Genomic DNA, 18,770 nt, shown 5'->3' with positions numbered 1-18,770 from the left:
AGAGCTATTTTCATTCTTGACCATGCACCCAGTTTTCCTCGAAGCCTTCTGTCCTCTGCCTTTTACAGACCCGGAGCAGGAAAGGTTTCACTTACTGTCTTCAGTATGCACTCTTCAGATTTACGTCCACCACGTAAATCAGAGCAGCCTTTTTTTTATGTCAAACGCTGTCATATCAGGTGAGAGATGCTATTTCCCTAGCCTACGAGGCACGTGGTCACACTGAAATCAGGGCTCACAGGTCCTCGAGTCAGCCTCCCAGAGCTAGCTCTGAGACCTCCTTGGCCTTTGTGTGCACACGCTACAGAACCTTGGGGGACAATTGCAGTGCGGTGGCGTTGGTATTCTCGTTCCCATAGCGTTTTCACACAGCAACATCTTGGGTTACTTTGCTGTAACCCTGTTCCCTAAAGAAGCGGGAACGATATGCTGTGCTCCAATGTTGCACTGCTTGCGTGACTGGACGTCCTTTCAGACAAAATTGATCAGAGGAATGTTTCCGGTTTACCCCTATTTATAACCTGCAGGTGCGCTTCATCAGATGACGCACCTGACCGAGGTTATATATGCCTAGATTTGGCGTGTTTGATACACACATGCTTCACATGTGCAGTTATACAGTCTGTGGGGTGGAAGCATGGCTGCCTTGGACTAAACACCTGGCTTAAATTGCTTTAACAGGACAATACAGAGTTTAAATCAGAATCAGAGTCTGGGCTTATGGAAGTCTTGCTGGTAACCAAGGTAGCAGTGCACAAAAAAGAGATTTGACAAGTTGCTGGCCAAACACAAACTCTCTTTAGCCTAATTAAGGTGATGAGTGTGTCAAGCTAGCCACGTGATCAGAAGCATTATTGGGCAATGAGGCAAATGGACTACAAGAAATAAAAACCAGTCATAATGTGTTTTTCAGATGACAAACATGGTCTTAATCTCATGACATATTCATCAAAGCATATGGCCATCCAATGCATTTGCAGGAGAGTGGCTGGGGACAGCCTGTGGCAGCCAATCTGCATGGGTGAACCAGCAATTGTGCTAGAACATAGAACAGAATTGTTCAGAATGTTCCACCCAAGATTTGGGCGTGGACCACAGACCCTTTTTAAACCACCCTTATCATAGGCTGTGGTCAACGCAGGTTGGAAAATGGCTTAAAATATGATGTGGTTAAATCGGCCATACTTGGGGCATATGAGTTTGTTTCAGAGGCCTACAGGCAACGGTTTTATAATCGTAAGAAAAGTGCCACTCAAACTTTCATAGAAGTGAGAAATGGTGTACTGCTAGTAAGGTTGATGACTTCATTTCATTTAAGGAGTTATTGCTACTTGAGGATTTTAAGCAATGCCTTACGGAAAGCATCGTACGTACGATATTTAAATGAGCAGAAAGTGACAAAGTTATCGCAAGCCACAGTCTTGGCAGACGAGGTTCATGCTTAAACATAAACATGTTTTTCAGACAGTAGGAGTTGAAATGATTTCAGTCCCCGGGCTGTAGTGAATGTTCAGCTGCCCAACTAAAATGGTGAGCCATCTAAAGAGACTTGAGAATGTCTCAAAGAAAGGAAGTTGCATTGGTTAACTCTGCTAACGCATGTTTGTTGCCTGAACAGGAAAAGGATTTGCCAGACCCTACTTATAAGTCCAGATATTGTGTGATACAGGAGCCGCACAATCCTTTATATCTACTGACGTCCTCCCCTTCTCAAGCCAATCATCAGTTAGATCCAGTAGGCTATTACAGAGCTTCAGTATGGAAGTTATGAATGTATCCATACATCATATTCATCTTCAGTCATGGTTACTAATTTTGTACAGGTAGGAGTATGTCCTGCATTATCAGTAGAAGGTTTATCTTTCATCTTGGGTGATGACCTAGCTGGAGGGAAGGTAATACACATGTACATGCAAAAAAAGATAATAGCATATCTTTATCTGACTCCTTCTTAGGTACAGACGTTAAGTCTGGGGAACTGGCAGAAACTGAATTCAATTCCAGCGACCATGTATGGGAAATTGTAATGGGTGACATTTTGCCCTTGGCAGTCACTTGTGAAAAACTTATCGAAGCAAAACAACAAAACGTTGGCAAAATTAAATGTTTATTTTATTATGCATACACATTTTATCAAAGAAACAATAAAAAATGAGTATGATAAGCTCTTAGGCAGAGCTGCATTAGGATAAAAAAAAAAACAGCCTTGGCACTTTTGGACCCGCCAAATCGGTATCGGTCCAGTCAGACATTCATTTGAAAATGGGAATACAATGGAAAGTTTTTTTTTTCTTTTCTCTCCTACTTTACTTTAAAATGTAAAACTACCATATTGTCGAAATGGATTACAAATATATATATATATATATATATATATATATATATATATATATATATATATATATATACATACACTCAACAAAAATATAAACGCAACACCTTTGTTTCTGCTCCGATTTTTCATGAAATGGACTTAAAGATCTAAAATTCATTCCAGATACACAATATTACCATTTCTCTCAAACATTGTTCACAAATCAGTCTAAATGTGTAATAATGAGCACTTCTGCTTTGCTGAGATAAACCATCCCACCTCACAGGTGTGCCACATCAATATGCTGATCTGACATCATGAATAGTGCACAGGTGTACCTTATACTGCCCACAATAAAAGGCCACCCTGGAATGTGCAGTTTTGTCTCACAGCAAAATGCCACAGATGCCACAAGCATTGAGGGAGCGTGCAATTGGCATGCTGACAGCAGGAATGTCAACCAGATCTGTTCATTTCTCCACCATAAGCCGTCTCCAAAGGCTTTTCAGAGAATATGGCAGTACATCCAACCGGCCTTTTTTTTCCCATTTTTCACTCTTCAGGGAGAACGCGCGAGTTTCTTCTTCTAAGGACAACAAATGGAATAAACTCCGACTCAGGTATGATGTAATGGATAATGTTCAGCTCGTTCAGTGTGTAGAGTGCAGGATGTTTAGACATTCTTCCTCTGTCATTAGTGGTAATTTTATTTGTAATAGGTGTGTGTTAGTGAGCACTCTGATGGAGAAGATATTAGCGTTAGAGGAGCGCATCCAGACTTTAGAAAGGGTTAGAGAGTGTGAGAGCAGCGTTATTTTCGTAGCGGAAAGTCTGGGTGCCGCAGGCGGAGATAACCAGCCCCCAACTCCAGCATTAGAGCCCTCACAGCGGGGCGAGTGGGTGACGACTCAGCGGCATACTCGTTCAGCCAAAGCCAACGATAAGGCTAGCCCACCGGAGCACACCTCTTCTGTGCTTCACGTGTCCAACAGGTTTGCTCTCCTCAGTAATGCACTCACTGAGAAACATGAAAGAGCTCTGGTTATAAGAGACTCTATACTGAGGCACGTGAAATTAGCTAGACCTTTGGGGGCGCCAGTGGCAGTGGTTAGGTGTATCCCGGAAGCCAGAGCACCGGACATAGCAGGTAATCTTAGGGATCTAGGACAGCATCGGTTCTCAAAGATAGTTGTACATGCTGGAGGTAATGATATATGCCTTCGTCAATCAGAGGTTACCCAGAATAACTTTACAGAGGTGTTTAAATTAGCGAAGGCGATGTTTGATGAAGTAGTATGCTCTGGTCCCATCCCAATGAGATGTGGTGACATAGCTTACAGCAGGTTATGGTCGCTGAACCGCTGGATGTCCAGGTGGTGCTCCGAAAACAACATGGGCTTCATGGATAATGGGAAGACCTTTGAGGGCAAAGCTGGCCTGTTTGGGCGTGATGGTGTCCATCCCACTCGGGAAGGTGCTGCTCTCATTTCTTGTAGTATAGCTCATAGTCTCAGAAGAGGCCTAGTTAATCGGTGACAATCCAGAGCCTAGGCCAGGGAGCAGACAGACAGGCTAAACCAACCGTCTGCTAGCTGCTTAGAGTCGTCACTCAGGGTTCATCATATTGAGACTGTGTTTGTTCCTCGAGCTAAGCAAAACTTTAGAAAGACTCAAAGTCTGTTTTAGTAATTTAATTAACATAAAGACCACAAACTCAGATCATACTGAATGCGCAGCCGGGACCTCTGATCTAAAGCTAGGACTGTTACACATTAGATCTCTCGCATCTAAAGCAGTTATTGTTAATGAAACTATCACCGAATCCAGGAGTTTGATATACTCTGTTTAACCGAAACCTGGATTAAACAGGACAAGTATGTAGCTCAAAATGAAGCTAGTCCTCCTGGATACAGCTACATATACCAGCCTCGGTTAACTCGTAGAGAACGAGGCGTCACAGTTATTCACAGTGATAATTTGACCAATATACAAAAACACAGACACAAATTGAATTCATTTGAAGTTCTTCATAGTTACATAACTGTAGCTACAAATATTAAGTCAGCTCAGTCGATTCCACTAATTCTCATTTACAGACCTCCGGGGCTGTACTTTGAATTTTTTAGTGAATTTGCAGATCTCCTCTCAAACCTAGTCATTTCTGTAGACAAGGTGTTAATTGCTGGAGATTTTATTATTCATTTTAAAAATCCAGAAGACCCTGTGAGTAGAGCATTCATGTCCATATTGGACTCAGTAGGAGTAAATCAGTGTGTAGTAGGACCCACTCATAAAGCAGGTCACACTTTAGATTTAATAATATTTTTCGGAATAAGTATAAGACATTTATTTACAACTCCATTGTCTGAAGTTATATCAGATCACTATCTTGCCTCAATTTAAGTGTGTCATAGTAATAACGTACGCACAGCGCGGCGTTACCGTATTAAACGTACATTTACATCAACTACTATGTTTTATTAGTAATCTCCCAGAACTACTAACTTTGATTAGATCACTGTCTGACCCCACAGAACTCGATCAAGCGACTGAATATTTAAAGTCAACATTTCAATACACCTTAGATAATGTAGCTCCAGTTAAAAGAAAAATTATTAGAGATAAGAAATTCGCTCCCTGGTATAACGATCATACACGCACTTTAACAACAGAAGTGCCGAGCACCGGTCATTTTGACCGCAATGGGGAAAAAAAAAAAACTTCACACTTGATCAAAATCCAGGACCCTCCTTTCATGACTTTTCCTAGATCTGTGAGCTTAATTACCCTGCATGCTTACATTTTTATAAAATCGCATCAGTAAAAGCCAGTGTAAAGCTATTTTGCTCTTATTTACGTGAAATTCGTGTGCGGTGGCATGATGTTTCCTGCCTTTTTCAACCTGCAATTTTCATTTCTCTCAGCAGATGGCACAAGGGATCTGCCCTCTGCCCTCCGGACCTGTCTGACCCATTATTTCTGGCCCTGAAATACTCCCTCCAGCAGCAGAGACTACCATGTTCTAGTGTGGGTGGACGACACTTGGTAGTCTCGTAAATAATCGCCTGGGCAGACTGTGCTGGCGCCGCTTGAAAAAGCTTGCGCACCAGATTCTGCTTTGGGGCACAAGACCAGATCCTGTCCTTCAGGACGATTTACATTCAATTCAATTCAATTTTATTTGTATAGCGCTTTTGACAATTGGCATTCTCCCAAAGCAGCTTTACACAATCAAAAGAATTATTTAAGTTTGTGTGGAAATCAATGAGTGTGTATGAATCAAAATGGTCAGATAGACCCTGGTGAGCAAGCCGAGGGCGACAGTGGCAACTAAAAACTCCCTGAGATGGTAGTAGGAAGAAACCTTGAGAGGAACCAGATTCAACATGGAACCCATCCTCATCTGGGTGAAACAAAAGGCAGGAATTGATTTGTATTCATACTGTGTGTTACTTGGCAGACAATTCAGCATAACAGTTGATGTTAATTGATGCTAATATGGAGTCCAGGTAGTTATTAAAAACTCTTGTCTGACTTGTATGAACTATCGAACTGTCAAGTTCTCAGAGAAACAGCTGCCAACACCAGTCGAGGCCAGAACCGTCTTCTAGGTAGCAAGAACCATCCCCAGACACGAGACGCATCCCAAAGAGACACACGGGGCATCCATGCGACGAGATCTCCAACCAGAAACGGGGCACCAGGATGGCTCAGACATGTCCGGAGGGCAGAGGGAGTCTGGATCACTGGCAGCTCATGTGTAGCTCGACAGAGAGAGGGAAAGAGAAAGAGAGGGAAAGCAAAAGAGAAAGAGTGGGAGAGAGAGAACAGTTAGGTATGGTAGATGAGAGTGGGGAAGACAGCATCTAAACATACCAGCTCACTATAATACTCTACATCCCGGAGTCCCCCAGATCTGCTCCTTTACCTAAGGCAAATCTATTTATAAAAATGCTTGATTAAATAAATAGGTTTTTACCCTGGACTTAAACACTGAGACTGTGTCTGAGTTCCGAACACTATTTGGAAGACTATTCCATAACTTTAGGGCTTTGTAAGAAAAAGCTCTGCCCCCAGCTGTAGTTTTCATAATACGCGGTACTGATAAGCAGCCTGCATTACGATCCGCATCGTTTTTCTGCATCGTTCAGCGAGAATATATTTCTTATCTTGGCAATATTTCTGAGGTTAAAAAATGCTATCCTGGTAGTATTATCTACATGAGCTTCAAATGAAAGGCTGGAATCTATAATCACACCAAGACCTTTTACTGTTGCACTTGATGAAACAGAAAGGCTATCTAAAGTTACAGAGTGATCTAGAATCTTACTTCTAGCTGTATGCAGTCCTATGACTAGAACTTCTGTGTTATCTGGTTTAAGCAGAAGGGAGTTAATTAGCATCCAGTTTCTTATGTCCTGCACACATTGCTCAACTTTAGTAAACTGGTTTTTCCCATCTGGTTTTGCTGAAATGTATACTTGTGTGTCATCAGCATAACAATGAAAACTAATACCATGTTTAGGAATTTTGTTGCCCAGAGGAAGCATGTAAAGGGAAAAAAGCAGTGGGCCTAAAACAGATCCCTGTGGAACACCAAACTCAACTGGAGAACATGAGGAATGGTCACCATCTAAATCTACAAACTGATAACGATCAGTCAAATAGGATCTGAGCCATAAGAGGGCCGTTCCCCTAATTCCTACTACATTTTCTAATATGTGAAGGAGAATACTATGATCAATAGTATCAAAAGCTGCACTGAGGTCGAGTAACACAAGTATAGTGACACAACCCTGATCAGAGGCCACTAGGAGGTAATTTACTACTTTAACGAGTGCTGTCTCTGTGCTATGATGAGGCCTAAATCCTGACTAATACAGTTCATGTAAGATATTTCTATGTAGATATGAGCATAGCTGCTCCGCTCCTATTTCTTCCAGAATCTAAGAGATAAAGGGGAGGTTTGATATTGGCCTGTAATTGGACAGCTGACAGGGGTTAAGGTCAGGTTTCTTAATATTTGGTTTAATAACTGCTAATTTAAAAAATTTGGAACATACCCAATGCTGATTTCCGAGCGGTCTGTTTTAAAGTGCGTGTATGATTGTTATACAAGGGAGCGAGTTTCTTATCTCTGGAGCTACATTATCTAAGGTGTAATAAAATGTCGACTTTAAAAATTCAGTCGCCTGATCAAGTTCTGTGGGGTCAGATTGTGATCTAATCAAAGTTGGTAGTTCTGGGAGATTACTGATAAAACTTTGGTACTGTGGTAGTTGATGTGAATGTACATTTAATACATCTCGATGTTGAAGCGCTAGCTGCTAAGACTTGCCTCAGGGGATTGGCCCTTGGATGAAATCCCCTGGCTTTTAGCCACAACTGGAGTGATCTCATTTGCAAAAGGTCCCATGGAAACCATAATCTGCCATGAGACCTAACACTCTCTGAAAGTAGTAAAAGTTACTTTCTGGCCTAGCTTGATCTCCTTTAGGGTATTGAGAATGGATTTGACACACGCAGGAGACAGCTGTGCCCGCATTGCGGTCAAATCCCATGTGACACCCATAATATTTCGTACTTGAGTGGGAAAGATAACGCTTTTCTTGGCATTGAGTCTCAATCCTAAGAATCAGAGTGAGCTAGGATAACATCTCAATGTCCAAGCGCTAGCTGCTAAGACTATGCCAGAGTCAGCCAGTCGTCTATGTAATACAGGATACGGATGCCCTGGAATCATAAAGCCAGGGCTGCTTCCATACATTTTATATATTTGCGTCTTTCACGTCGATTGTCACAACCCAAAGCTTTGGTTGGATTTGAGAAACAATCATTTTGGCTGTCAACATTTTGATATTCAGCCCACAAAATGTAAAATTAGATGGGGGTTAAATGAAACGTGGCAGGAAGGAACAAAACATCTAACATTTTGCTGTAAGCCGCTGCTCCCTGAACACCAGTGGTGGCGGAGATTTACCCACGACCTCCTGCCAGTGCTCAGATCTCTTAATAGGTCAGCCTAGTGTGCCTGCAAAGCTACTGTGTGCAGGACAGCACCAGCCTGACCTGCTGCCTGAAAAAGATTTTCCCACCAACGAAGATGTTAGTCTACATGGCTTGGTGGGGAGTGTGGATTTTTCCCTGGATGATGAGCTCCCAGGAGTGGGATAGCCCACAAGTGTTCCTTTAATCTGGCGCATCAAGACGGCGAGCGAGCACGAGGGACTTTAATAGGGAGAAAATAGCAATACTCATCTGCTCCCTAAAGCCCGAGATAGGGTGCTCTTCCCCCAAACACTGAAAACAGAAAGCGTGGAGATCGCCCTTAGCGAGATATTCCTCTACACAGAGGGACGAACTCTTGTCTAACTCTGCCATCTTTCTGGTGAGTAATACGTGTAAGGGACCGCCGCTAGAGAGAGCTCATTAGAGCTGTTAGTTCTGGGAAACTGGGTCGAGCATTAACACTGTCTAGTGGGCATTTGTTTTGTTTAAACTCAGATTTGTGGTAAGCTGGCTCTGAAGGAGTGTTTTCTATGTTAAATGTAGTTAAGTGTATCTTTAGTTTTACCTTTGTATTGTGTAGTGTGATTATAGTCCTCTTGTTTCCAGTTGCTCCTGTTTGTTTCTTTCTCATGTCTCTAGGTTCTTTCCATGTCGCTATTTTCTTCCATCTCTAATGTCTTTCTTCTGTCTCTAATGTCTCTCTGCTGTCTCTGGAGTCTCTCCGCTTTCTCTAGAGTCTCTTCCTGCCTTTAATCTAAGCTCTAAGCCTGTGTGTGTGTGTCACTCGTAGGAGCGCGCGCGTGTGTGTGTGTCGCTCGTAGGAGCATGAGAGCTTGTATTACATCTAAAAGAGTATTATGTTGAACGAATGGAGTAGAGCCTGTGTGTCGTCCTAAAGTTAGTGTCACAACATAGGTCTTTTGTTAAGTGTTAAAGGTATTAGAGCCTGCATGTCATTAAGCCTGTGTCACAACATAGAGCCTTTGCTAAGTTTTAAAGGTATTAGAGCCTATGTGTCGTCCTAAAGCCTGTGTCACAACATAGAGCTTTTGTTAAGTGGTAAATGTATTAGAAGCCTGTATGTTGTCATTAAGCCTGTGTCACAACATAGAGCTTATGTAGTTTGTGTTATGCCCCTGTGTGTCTTATGTGTATAGAGCCCCTGTGTGTGTTATGTTTAAAGAGCCCCCCCCATGTGCGTTACGCTGAAGGAGCCAGTGTTTTGTTTGTTTAGTTTCAGTATGGTTTGTTTGTTTTGAATAAAAAACTCTTTATGTTTTGAAAACTCTCTGTGTTTATGCCTGCCCTTCTTTAGCCCACGGCGTTAACAACAGCCCGTAACACCCGATTTGTGACAGTATGACACTTTCTATTTTCGCTTTTGTTTAAAAAAGTGCTTGCACACATGCACACAAGAATGCAGTCCTTGAAGAAAAAAGAGCTGAGGATGTTTTCGGTTTATGCCTATTTATAACCTCCAGGTGCACCTAAATAAATGATGTCACCTGACCGAGGTTGTATATGGCAAACTTTTTGGCGTGTTTGAACACATGCTTCAACAACCGGTCACGTAAGGAGCATACTCATAGCGTTTTCGTGCAGCATCAAGTGTAGCTTTTGAAAGGGGACAATCAAATTACCAATACACACCACTATGACATTTTTATATTTAACAATTTTTAAATTCGATTGCAAGATCGATATGATCGATCGAATACTGGAAGCAGATCCAACATGGAAAGGGAGCTTGTTCCAAAGGGTGGGACCAGACACAGAAAAAGCACGGTTACCTCTCCTTCTTAAACAACTTTTCGGAATCGTGAGCAAAAGTTGATCAGATGATCTAAGTGCTATATAAGGACTATACGGTATAGGTGAATCAAATGAATCAAATCACTCATATATTGAGACCCTATACCCTTAATCGCCTTAAAAACAAATGAAAGCATTTTAAATATCTCTCTCTATTCCACCGACAACCAATGAAACGAAACTTAAATCCGAGTAATGTGACAACATTTTTTTATTTAGTCAAGAGATGTGCTGCATCGCCTGATCCAAATAATAATAAACTCCATCTTGGACTTGTTTAAATAAATAAAAATAATAATAATAATAATAATTGTGGCCCTGTGTAATAATTTATTTGTAAGAAATCTCGGATATATAAGTTTCACTTTTTTTCATTTAATTTTAGTAATTTGATTCCAGCCAGATGAAGCCTTAAAAGCTTCATCAGGTATCCTGCTTTGTCTTAAGTAAAGTATTGGTATGTCACATGAGTAATTAAACAGTGCCATCTGGTGGGGTGTAGAGGTTATTTTTTAGGAAAAAAAATAAAGTCTTTATCTCTGCCTGATTCATTGAATTATTGTCAGTCTGATCTGTGGACAGCAAAGGAAGAATAACAGCACGTCTTTGTTGTTATTATTTTTATGTAAATGGAAATAAGCATATAACCTCCAATATATATATATATATATATATATATATATATATATATATATATATATTGTGGCGTAGGCGGGGCGGCGGCTGACGACCAGCATGCTTTGCGGGGATGTCGGTGTGTTGGGGAAAGGTGTTTGGGTTAGTGGCTTCGGCCCTGGTTGTGTGTGGTGTGTGTGACTTGCTTTTGTATGGCTGCGTGTGTGAAATAAAGTACTCCCAGCCATTGCATTGGGCAGCAAGTAAGCTCACTCGTCTCTCCAACATCCTTCCCCGCTACTCTCTCTCTCTATATATATATATATATATATATATATACTGACAGATACCTTAAGTTATTTAAATTTAACTTTGACAAGCAAAAAAAAATAAAAAATTGTTGGTCTATTCTTTTTTGGTTGCAGTTTTAATAAATAAAAGTACTTGGTTACCACTAGTAATAATTAGTTACTACAGTACTTATGCATTATGTTGTGTAATTAATAAGAGAAATATTCATGTTGTAATGCTTTTTGCTGAACGTTATATTTTGTGTTGTAGCTGGTGATGTGATCCTGGAGAGTCCTGTCCATCCCGTAACTGAGGGACATCCTCTGACTCTACGCTGTTTAGATCGCAACACAAATCTCCGAGCTGTTTTCTATAAAGATGGATCAGTTCTCCAGACACAGACTACAGGAGAGATGATCGTCCACGATGTCTTAAAGACAGATGAGGGTTTCTACCACTGTAAATACCCAGGGAGAGGAGAGTCACTGAAAAGCTGGGTCTCAGTCAGAGGTGAGAAATCATTTAAATAATAAAGGAAATGAAACTATAACTTAAAGAATTAACAGATTGCTTTTACATAACATAAAGTGTGTGTAAATGTAAAACTGTATACAATAATTTATACAATTGTTCACATGCTGTCCAGTCATTGCGTACTAATTAAAATAAAATCTATTTAATCTGCAAATTAAGGTACAACATATACAGTTTAGCATGAAAAAAAAAAAAATTATATTGTCACGGCACGTGGCTGTGATATGCACCTCAAGCTGTTATGGCTCCTCGCTCACTCCGTAGGCTTCCTAAATAAATGGTTTAAAACCATTTTAGTGGTTATATATTGTAATGTTTATAGTTTTTATATTATTATGAGGTGTAAAATGAATGTCTATAATATACTAACACAGAATCCTTTTTTTGCTGTGCAATATAATTTATTTGTGTCTTTGACAAAAGCAAGAGGGGGTTTAAGCATGATATATTTTTTTTTTTTTGCTCAAAATTGTGTTAGAAATATAATGCAATAAAAAGACTATGCAGTCCCATATAGTATTTGCCTCCATCCTGCATATTTGTCACACTTAAATGATTGATATTTTCAAAATATCAGTTAGGTTTGACACATATGGAAAAACATAAAAAAAGAGGAATAGGGCAAATACTTTTTATACCAATGTACATGAAGGCGTTCTGAGACAAAGTGTCCAACAAGTGCACCAACAACAAACCTGGCGTGAGCATTAGATTACAGCTGACTAAAACACTCTAGGCTCATGAAACGCTTCAGATCTATTTCATTACATAAGGAGAAAAAATTAAACTTAGCCAAGCAAATAGGTTTTTAATATAGGTGTCTAATCCTAAACACTAATGAAAAGGCTGCTTCATAGCCTTGGGGCAGATATTTAAGCTCCCTCATGTAGCCTTAATTTCTCAAACTGTCCCTTAGGAGTCTTCTTAAGTCGCTGCCTCTTACATCCGATGATGCTACAGTAAAGGTCCTGAATTAGCTGAATTAGCTGAATCACATCGTTTGCTCAGGAATCGATTTTTGACATCTTTTGCATGACAGCGTTATGAAAGACGGCACTTTCTATGCAAATTAAACATTGCACTAAATTCTTTTAATAGCGTTTATTTCAACATGGGTTAACTTATCAATAGCATGCGATAATAGGCAAATATATAAATTAAATCACCAAACTGTCGCCTATATTTTCATGTAACCTGTGGCGGTGAAACAAACCGAATATACAGTACAATCATAGTTGATTGACAAGGAGCTGACAACACTTTTCACCAGCTTCAGAAACAATGTGAAGTATGTCAGTGGTTGGGGTTTTATAGCGCACTATGGAATGAATATGATGAGATGACAGAGTGGAGGTTTAATACCCCTACAGTATCTCATCTACACTCAATTCAATTCAATTTTATTTGTATAGCGATTTACACGGGTTCGCGCGGTGGCTGTAAGTACGGTTCATCATGATTCAGCGCGAGTTTTGGTGCCATGATACCGTTCCATTTTATCACGCAAAAAAATAAACTTGTTTAACATGTGAAAGCTCGCGGACCTTGCAGATCTTCGCGGAACGTCGGGCGGCCCCACTAGAGGCGCTCACGGTGCCTAATACCCCTATCTCACCTACTGTATGCGGCTTGACTCACAGTGAGATGCGATGTTAGGCACCGTGAGCTGCCGCGATTGCCCGCGACGTTACTTTAACGTTCCACGAAGTTCTGCAAGGTCTGGAAGCTTCCGCGAGGACCGCCAAAAATTTAAACATGTTTAATTTTTTACACGGAAAGTTGGAAACGTACACACAGCGCAAAAACTCGCTCTGAATCATGATGAACCCTACTTACAGCCACAGCGCGAGACCGCATAGGTAAGATAGGAGTATAAAGCATTATAATCACTCAGAAAAATGAAAAGATGCAGGGTTTAAAACTCCCATGTTTATTTTCTCATTTAACTAAATCAAATTTCATCATTTTCATCATTTCATCATAATTTCATACATAATTATCATCAATAATTCATCACTTACGAACGTGTGACTTAGCTAAGAGATACTTAGCGTAAGAACGTTTCGGGAAATGCGCCATGACGTTAAGAGAGAGGTTAAGGTACAACTTAAGAACTACTTAGCGATAAGAAGCTTTCGAGAAACTGGGCCCATATATATTTTGATTCTTTCTTTATGTATCTATTCATTTATTTGTTTTTAGGGAGACATAAAGCTAGAATATACATAACACCTGATAAACATGTGTCCAGAGGAGAGAGACTTACTCTCAGATGTGCCATAAAAGGAGGAGGAGACACTGAGTGGACATACACCTGGTATAAGAATAAAAACAGACTTTACTCAGCAGGAGAAGACAGAGTCTACACAGACAGCACAATGCAGGAGATCAGTATCAGGTCTGTTAGAGACTCTGACAGTGGTGTCTACACCTGCAGAGGACAGAGACGTTACTCTCAACGCTCAGAGATCAGTGATGCTGTTACACTGACTGTATCAGGTGAGTCTGTGACAACAACTGCATTTAATAGTTATAAATTTACAATATAGTATCTGATGTGTCAGTATAAGTAATAGTACATAGCAAAGAGTAAGACAGAAGATGCGTGTGCTGATTGTTTTAAAATCTTCAAAATAATTTTGATCATAAAAGCAGACTAAAAAAGTGCCAGGAGACCATTGCATAAAGTTCAATTCAACAATTTTACAAATTATCAGAATACAACCAATACAAATTAGTTAGTTAGTTTGTTTGTATCATAAATAAATCAGTGATAAATAGATCAGAATGATCACATTCCTTGACTTATTGTGATTAGTTTTACTTCCATAATTAGCATTTACTTCTATATTGTGTATAAAGTAAATGTACAGCTTGAAATATAATTTTCTATTTCCTGTGTAACAGAGACACTACACCCAGTACTGAGTGTATCTCCACAGAGCTGGGTGACTGAAGGAGACTCAGTGACTCTCAGCTGTGAGGTTAAAGAGTCATCTACAAACTGGACATTCAGCTGGTACACAACTGTTCCCCACAGAGACAATAATGGAAATATCAGCTATAAAGCTGTACCCTTTTTAGACAGCAGTATAGGATCTGGAGGCTCCTTCACACTCAGTTCTGCTGTTATTGAACACACAGGAGTTTATATGTGCAGAGGAGAGAGAGGAGAACCAGCATTTTACACACACTACAGCAATCCACAGCCACTATGGATCACTGGTGAGGAAACTCTAACAACACTTTTCTGCTGAATAAAGATGCATAAACAAAAAAATATATATAAAAAAAAAAAAAAAAATACACAGCACAAAATAAAAATGCGGAGAATTATACAATAGTTGTGCTGATGTTTAAAGCAGTTAAATAGCTCTAAGAACTGGTAGAGGATTATGCTTATTCACACAGTTTGACAGTTTAATTAAACATTTAATTAAATAAGTTACAAAAGCCTTTAACCGTCGGCACAGTGATGTAGGTTAGCACTGTCGCCTTGCACCTCCCATCTTGCACCACCTCTCGATTACCATCTCTGTGTGCATGGAGTTTGCATGTTCTCCCTGTGCTTGATGGGTTCCCTCCGGGTGCTCTGATTTCCTCCCACAGTCCGAAGATATGCAAGTTACAGTAAGCTAATTGGCGTTTCCAAGGAAAATTGCCATGCGATAGATTGGCGCCCTGTCCAGGGTCTACCCTGCCTCATGCCCTAAGTCTCCTGAGATAGGCTACAGGGACCCGCGACCCAGAATACAGAATAAAGCTGTATAGAAGATGAGTGAGTGAGTGAGAGTGAGCAAAAGCCTTTAGTGCAAGTTTCAGATGTTCCACTCCACTCTAGACCACTCTATACACTCACTGACAGAATAGAGTGGTGGGGCAGACAGACAAGGACTCTCTCTCTCACACACACACACACACACACACACACATTCACACAAAATAAAAAAAAGATATATAAGTCATGAAAGCAGTCTTGTTTTTCATTGCAAGAACATGTGGCAAATTGAGAGAATTAGGGAGAATTACATATCAAGCTAACAGGAACCCATTATCCTCCAGTGCCACTATATTTCAGAATTGCCACCTACCTGGAGTGTCCAAAAGCAGCTCAGAGACATGGCCAAGGTAAGAAAGGGTGAAAAAATGACCACCACTGAAGAATACTCTCAAGTTATAACATGATGATTGAGCCAAGAAACATCTGAAGACAAATTTTTCAAAGAGTGACTCTTGATGTACCAGATGAACAAGCCCACGGCTGGATCAGTAATGGGCACAAGTCAGATGCCAGCATGGTAGAAGAGGGGCACTCCTATGAGCTGCTATCATTAGGGATGAGCTAGTTAGACCTTTTCGGGTTTAGGATGGACTTCCAAACCTATTGTCAGCTTCTAAAAGAAATCATTTTCAAATACTGTTACAGGAAGAATAGTTTTATTTAGTGCAATACTTCAATACACCCTTTTTGATCACCATACTTAATTTTGCTGCAGCTAAAGTTGCTTTAACATTTATTTTGTTAAATAAATAAAAATTTATACAAATAAATATTTAATTAAATTGATTCAACAGATCCAGAAACTGACAGACTCAATGAATGCATTTATTGAAAAAAAAAATTGTTGCTATATTGGTCACTTAATATTTTCTTTGTTAAATATTCAGGTTTGAGCTTTATTAACATTTTCAATTGACCAAACACTATATTGTTTAATGTTAAAATTTATCTTCAGAAATATTACTTGTGTTCACAGTGTATAAAGCTTTAGTTTATGAAACTCTATGTTTTTACATTTGTTTGTTCTGCAGTTTAAGCTAAAGCATATGAACAGTTAATCTTCAAAAATATATTATTATAAATATTTCATTGAATGCCTTTTCCATCAGGTGTAGAAGCCCAATTCTGAGTGCTCATGCTAATAAGTAGTGTAGTGACGGCCTCTCCATATCTGCTGGTCACCATCATTTTGCTGCTCAAATGTTACAGAGCTCGAGGTGAGAGTCTTTGTACATATGACATAATTAATTATAACTATTCATTAATCTGTGAGAGGACATAATTTTCCTTCATATTACAAAAATCAAAAATGGGAAAAAAAAGTTTTAAAGTGCACATAATATGAAATAAAAACAATTCAGGCAAGAGAGATAATGTGGAAGCAGCTGCAGGTTTTCTTTATTATAAGCAGACTATTTATAAGCTGCTTAAAGATGACAAAATAAATTCTGTTTTCCTAACACTATCCCCCCACCGTTTAAACTGTGTTTAGGATGAGAGAAAATGCATTTTGGCTGTTTTTCTGGTATAAACATTTTTTTATGAACCTGAATTAAAATATCACTGTTATTTTCTTTAAAAGCTCAAACTGATGGGGAGAGAATCGAGAATGCAGTCATAGAGGAGTGAGCAGAGTCGCTGTATAAAAAGAGGATGCAGTGCATTTTGTAGAGCATTTTCTTAAATGATTAGAGGGATTTTATGATAACTTTGATTTCTTGCTTTGATGTCATGCTGGAGACACTGTCTTAGTTTCTCATTCGTCATTGTACAAACACATGCCATTCTTTGTATTCACCCTCACCTTGTCTTGACTAATTAGATAGTCTATTTGTAGCCTGCTTTTGAGGTTTGTTTCTGTCCTGTAGCTGTTGTCTCTACAGATCATCTCTCTTCACTTTTTTTTGGTTTACTGTTCCTGTAATCTGTTTAATACACTGTTTCTTTGACATTGATGCTGTTATTGCTGTAGTTTGTATATATGTATCTACTGTTCTTGTTAGAACTAGCTTGATAATTAGCATTAGCCTTTGTTTTATTTTTAATCATAGCTGTAGTCTGTAGAATCAATACAGTAGTTTCAATGTTGCTGTTTATATTTCAGGTTGGTGTTTGAGAATGCTAAAACTCCACCTCAATAATCATCTGCACTTGTTAGTGCAAAGGGTAAAAATAATTATCCTAATATTGAAGAAAAAAAAAAAAAACTTTCTAATGTTTTAAAGTGTAAGGTTCACCCGTGCTTCTGATTGATGACCTGGATAAATGTAAATTTATGTGAATATAAATGTGTAAATGTGTCTGCATTAAAAGTAGTCCATAAAAATCTTTAAATATTTTTTTATATTATCGATAATAATTTTAATTAGTATTTTTAACCATGTGCTAGATTTATTGAACCTTAGTATAATAATAATAATAATAATAATAATAATAATTATAACAATAATAATAATAATAATTATTATTATTATTATTATTATTATTATTAGGAAAATTGGAAGAAACCTTGAGAGGAACCAGGCTCAACAGGAAACCCATCCTCATTTGGGTGAAACAGAAAGCAGGAATTGATCTGCATTCATACTGTGTGTTAGGAGGCAGGCAGTTCAGCTATAAAAGTTGATGTTATTTGATGTCCAGGTAGTTATTGAAGGCTCAGGTAGACTTGTAAGAAATTCCAGTCCTGAACTATTGAGGGACTGCAGCCAAGTCAAGTCCTCAGAGAAACAGCTGTCAACATCATTCGAGGCCAAAACTGTCTTTATGGTAGAGTGAAACCGTCCCCAGCCACCACACCCATCCCAAACAGACACACGGGGCATCCATGCGACGAGATCTCCAACCAGAAGTGGGGCACCAGGTTGGGTCAGACAGGTTCAGAGGGAGTCTGGATCACTGGCAGCTTAGGAATGACATGTGCAGCTCGACAGAGAGAGGGAAGAGAGAAAGGAGGAGAGAGAAAATTAGAGGGGAGAGCAGAAGAGGAGAAACAACAGTTAGGTATGGTCAGGTGTGCAAAGAAGCGGGGCCGCCGGACGTCAAAGAGGACTCCTGTCTAAACCTCCCTCCTTTAACCCTTTCCTTCCCAATTTTCCTTAAATAAATTACTCTTTGTTCTGTAAGACCTGTAACATTCTGAATATATACCGTAGGTGTGAATAGCTGAGACATGTTCACACCTGGGGAAGAGGGAATAGTACATTATTTGCATTTGAATGTTGTCTCACATCGTAAAGCACATACTAACACTAAAACAACAACATCCTAAAATGAATAGCGATTTAAGAGACCATACCGCATGAATATTATTTAGTACAACAAAATTCTTGCTTACTCTCAATCATGCCGGCTTAATATGAAGACTGAGACTGGGTCTTTAGCCTTTGTCCTGGCTTGCTGCGCACTGTGTCT

General features: G+C 39.5%; 1 protein-coding gene across 1 annotated transcript in view; it reads left to right on the top strand.

Moving 5' to 3' along the window:
- The window catches only part of LOC128524385 (obscurin-like), a 36,894-nt gene extending 19,183 nt beyond the window's left edge, over positions 1 to 17,711 (top strand). Inside the window, exons 5-9 of the mRNA XM_053496950.1 lie at positions 11,312 to 11,551; positions 13,778 to 14,074; positions 14,483 to 14,800; positions 16,466 to 16,573; positions 16,939 to 17,711. Coding sequence (XP_053352925.1) covers positions 11,312 to 11,551; positions 13,778 to 14,074; positions 14,483 to 14,800; positions 16,466 to 16,485 — 875 coding nt within the window. The 3' untranslated portion in view covers positions 16,486 to 16,573; positions 16,939 to 17,711. The remainder of the gene's footprint in view (positions 1 to 11,311; positions 11,552 to 13,777; positions 14,075 to 14,482; positions 14,801 to 16,465; positions 16,574 to 16,938) is intronic.
- Positions 17,712 to 18,770: the final 1,059 nt, after the last annotated feature.

The sequence above is a fragment of the Clarias gariepinus genome, chromosome 1 (genome assembly GCF_024256425.1).
Source record: "Clarias gariepinus isolate MV-2021 ecotype Netherlands chromosome 1, CGAR_prim_01v2, whole genome shotgun sequence".
Taxonomy (NCBI): Eukaryota; Metazoa; Chordata; class Actinopteri; order Siluriformes; family Clariidae; genus Clarias; species Clarias gariepinus.
Note: the sequence above shows the minus strand (reverse complement) of the source record. Positions and strands in the feature narration are given on the sequence as shown.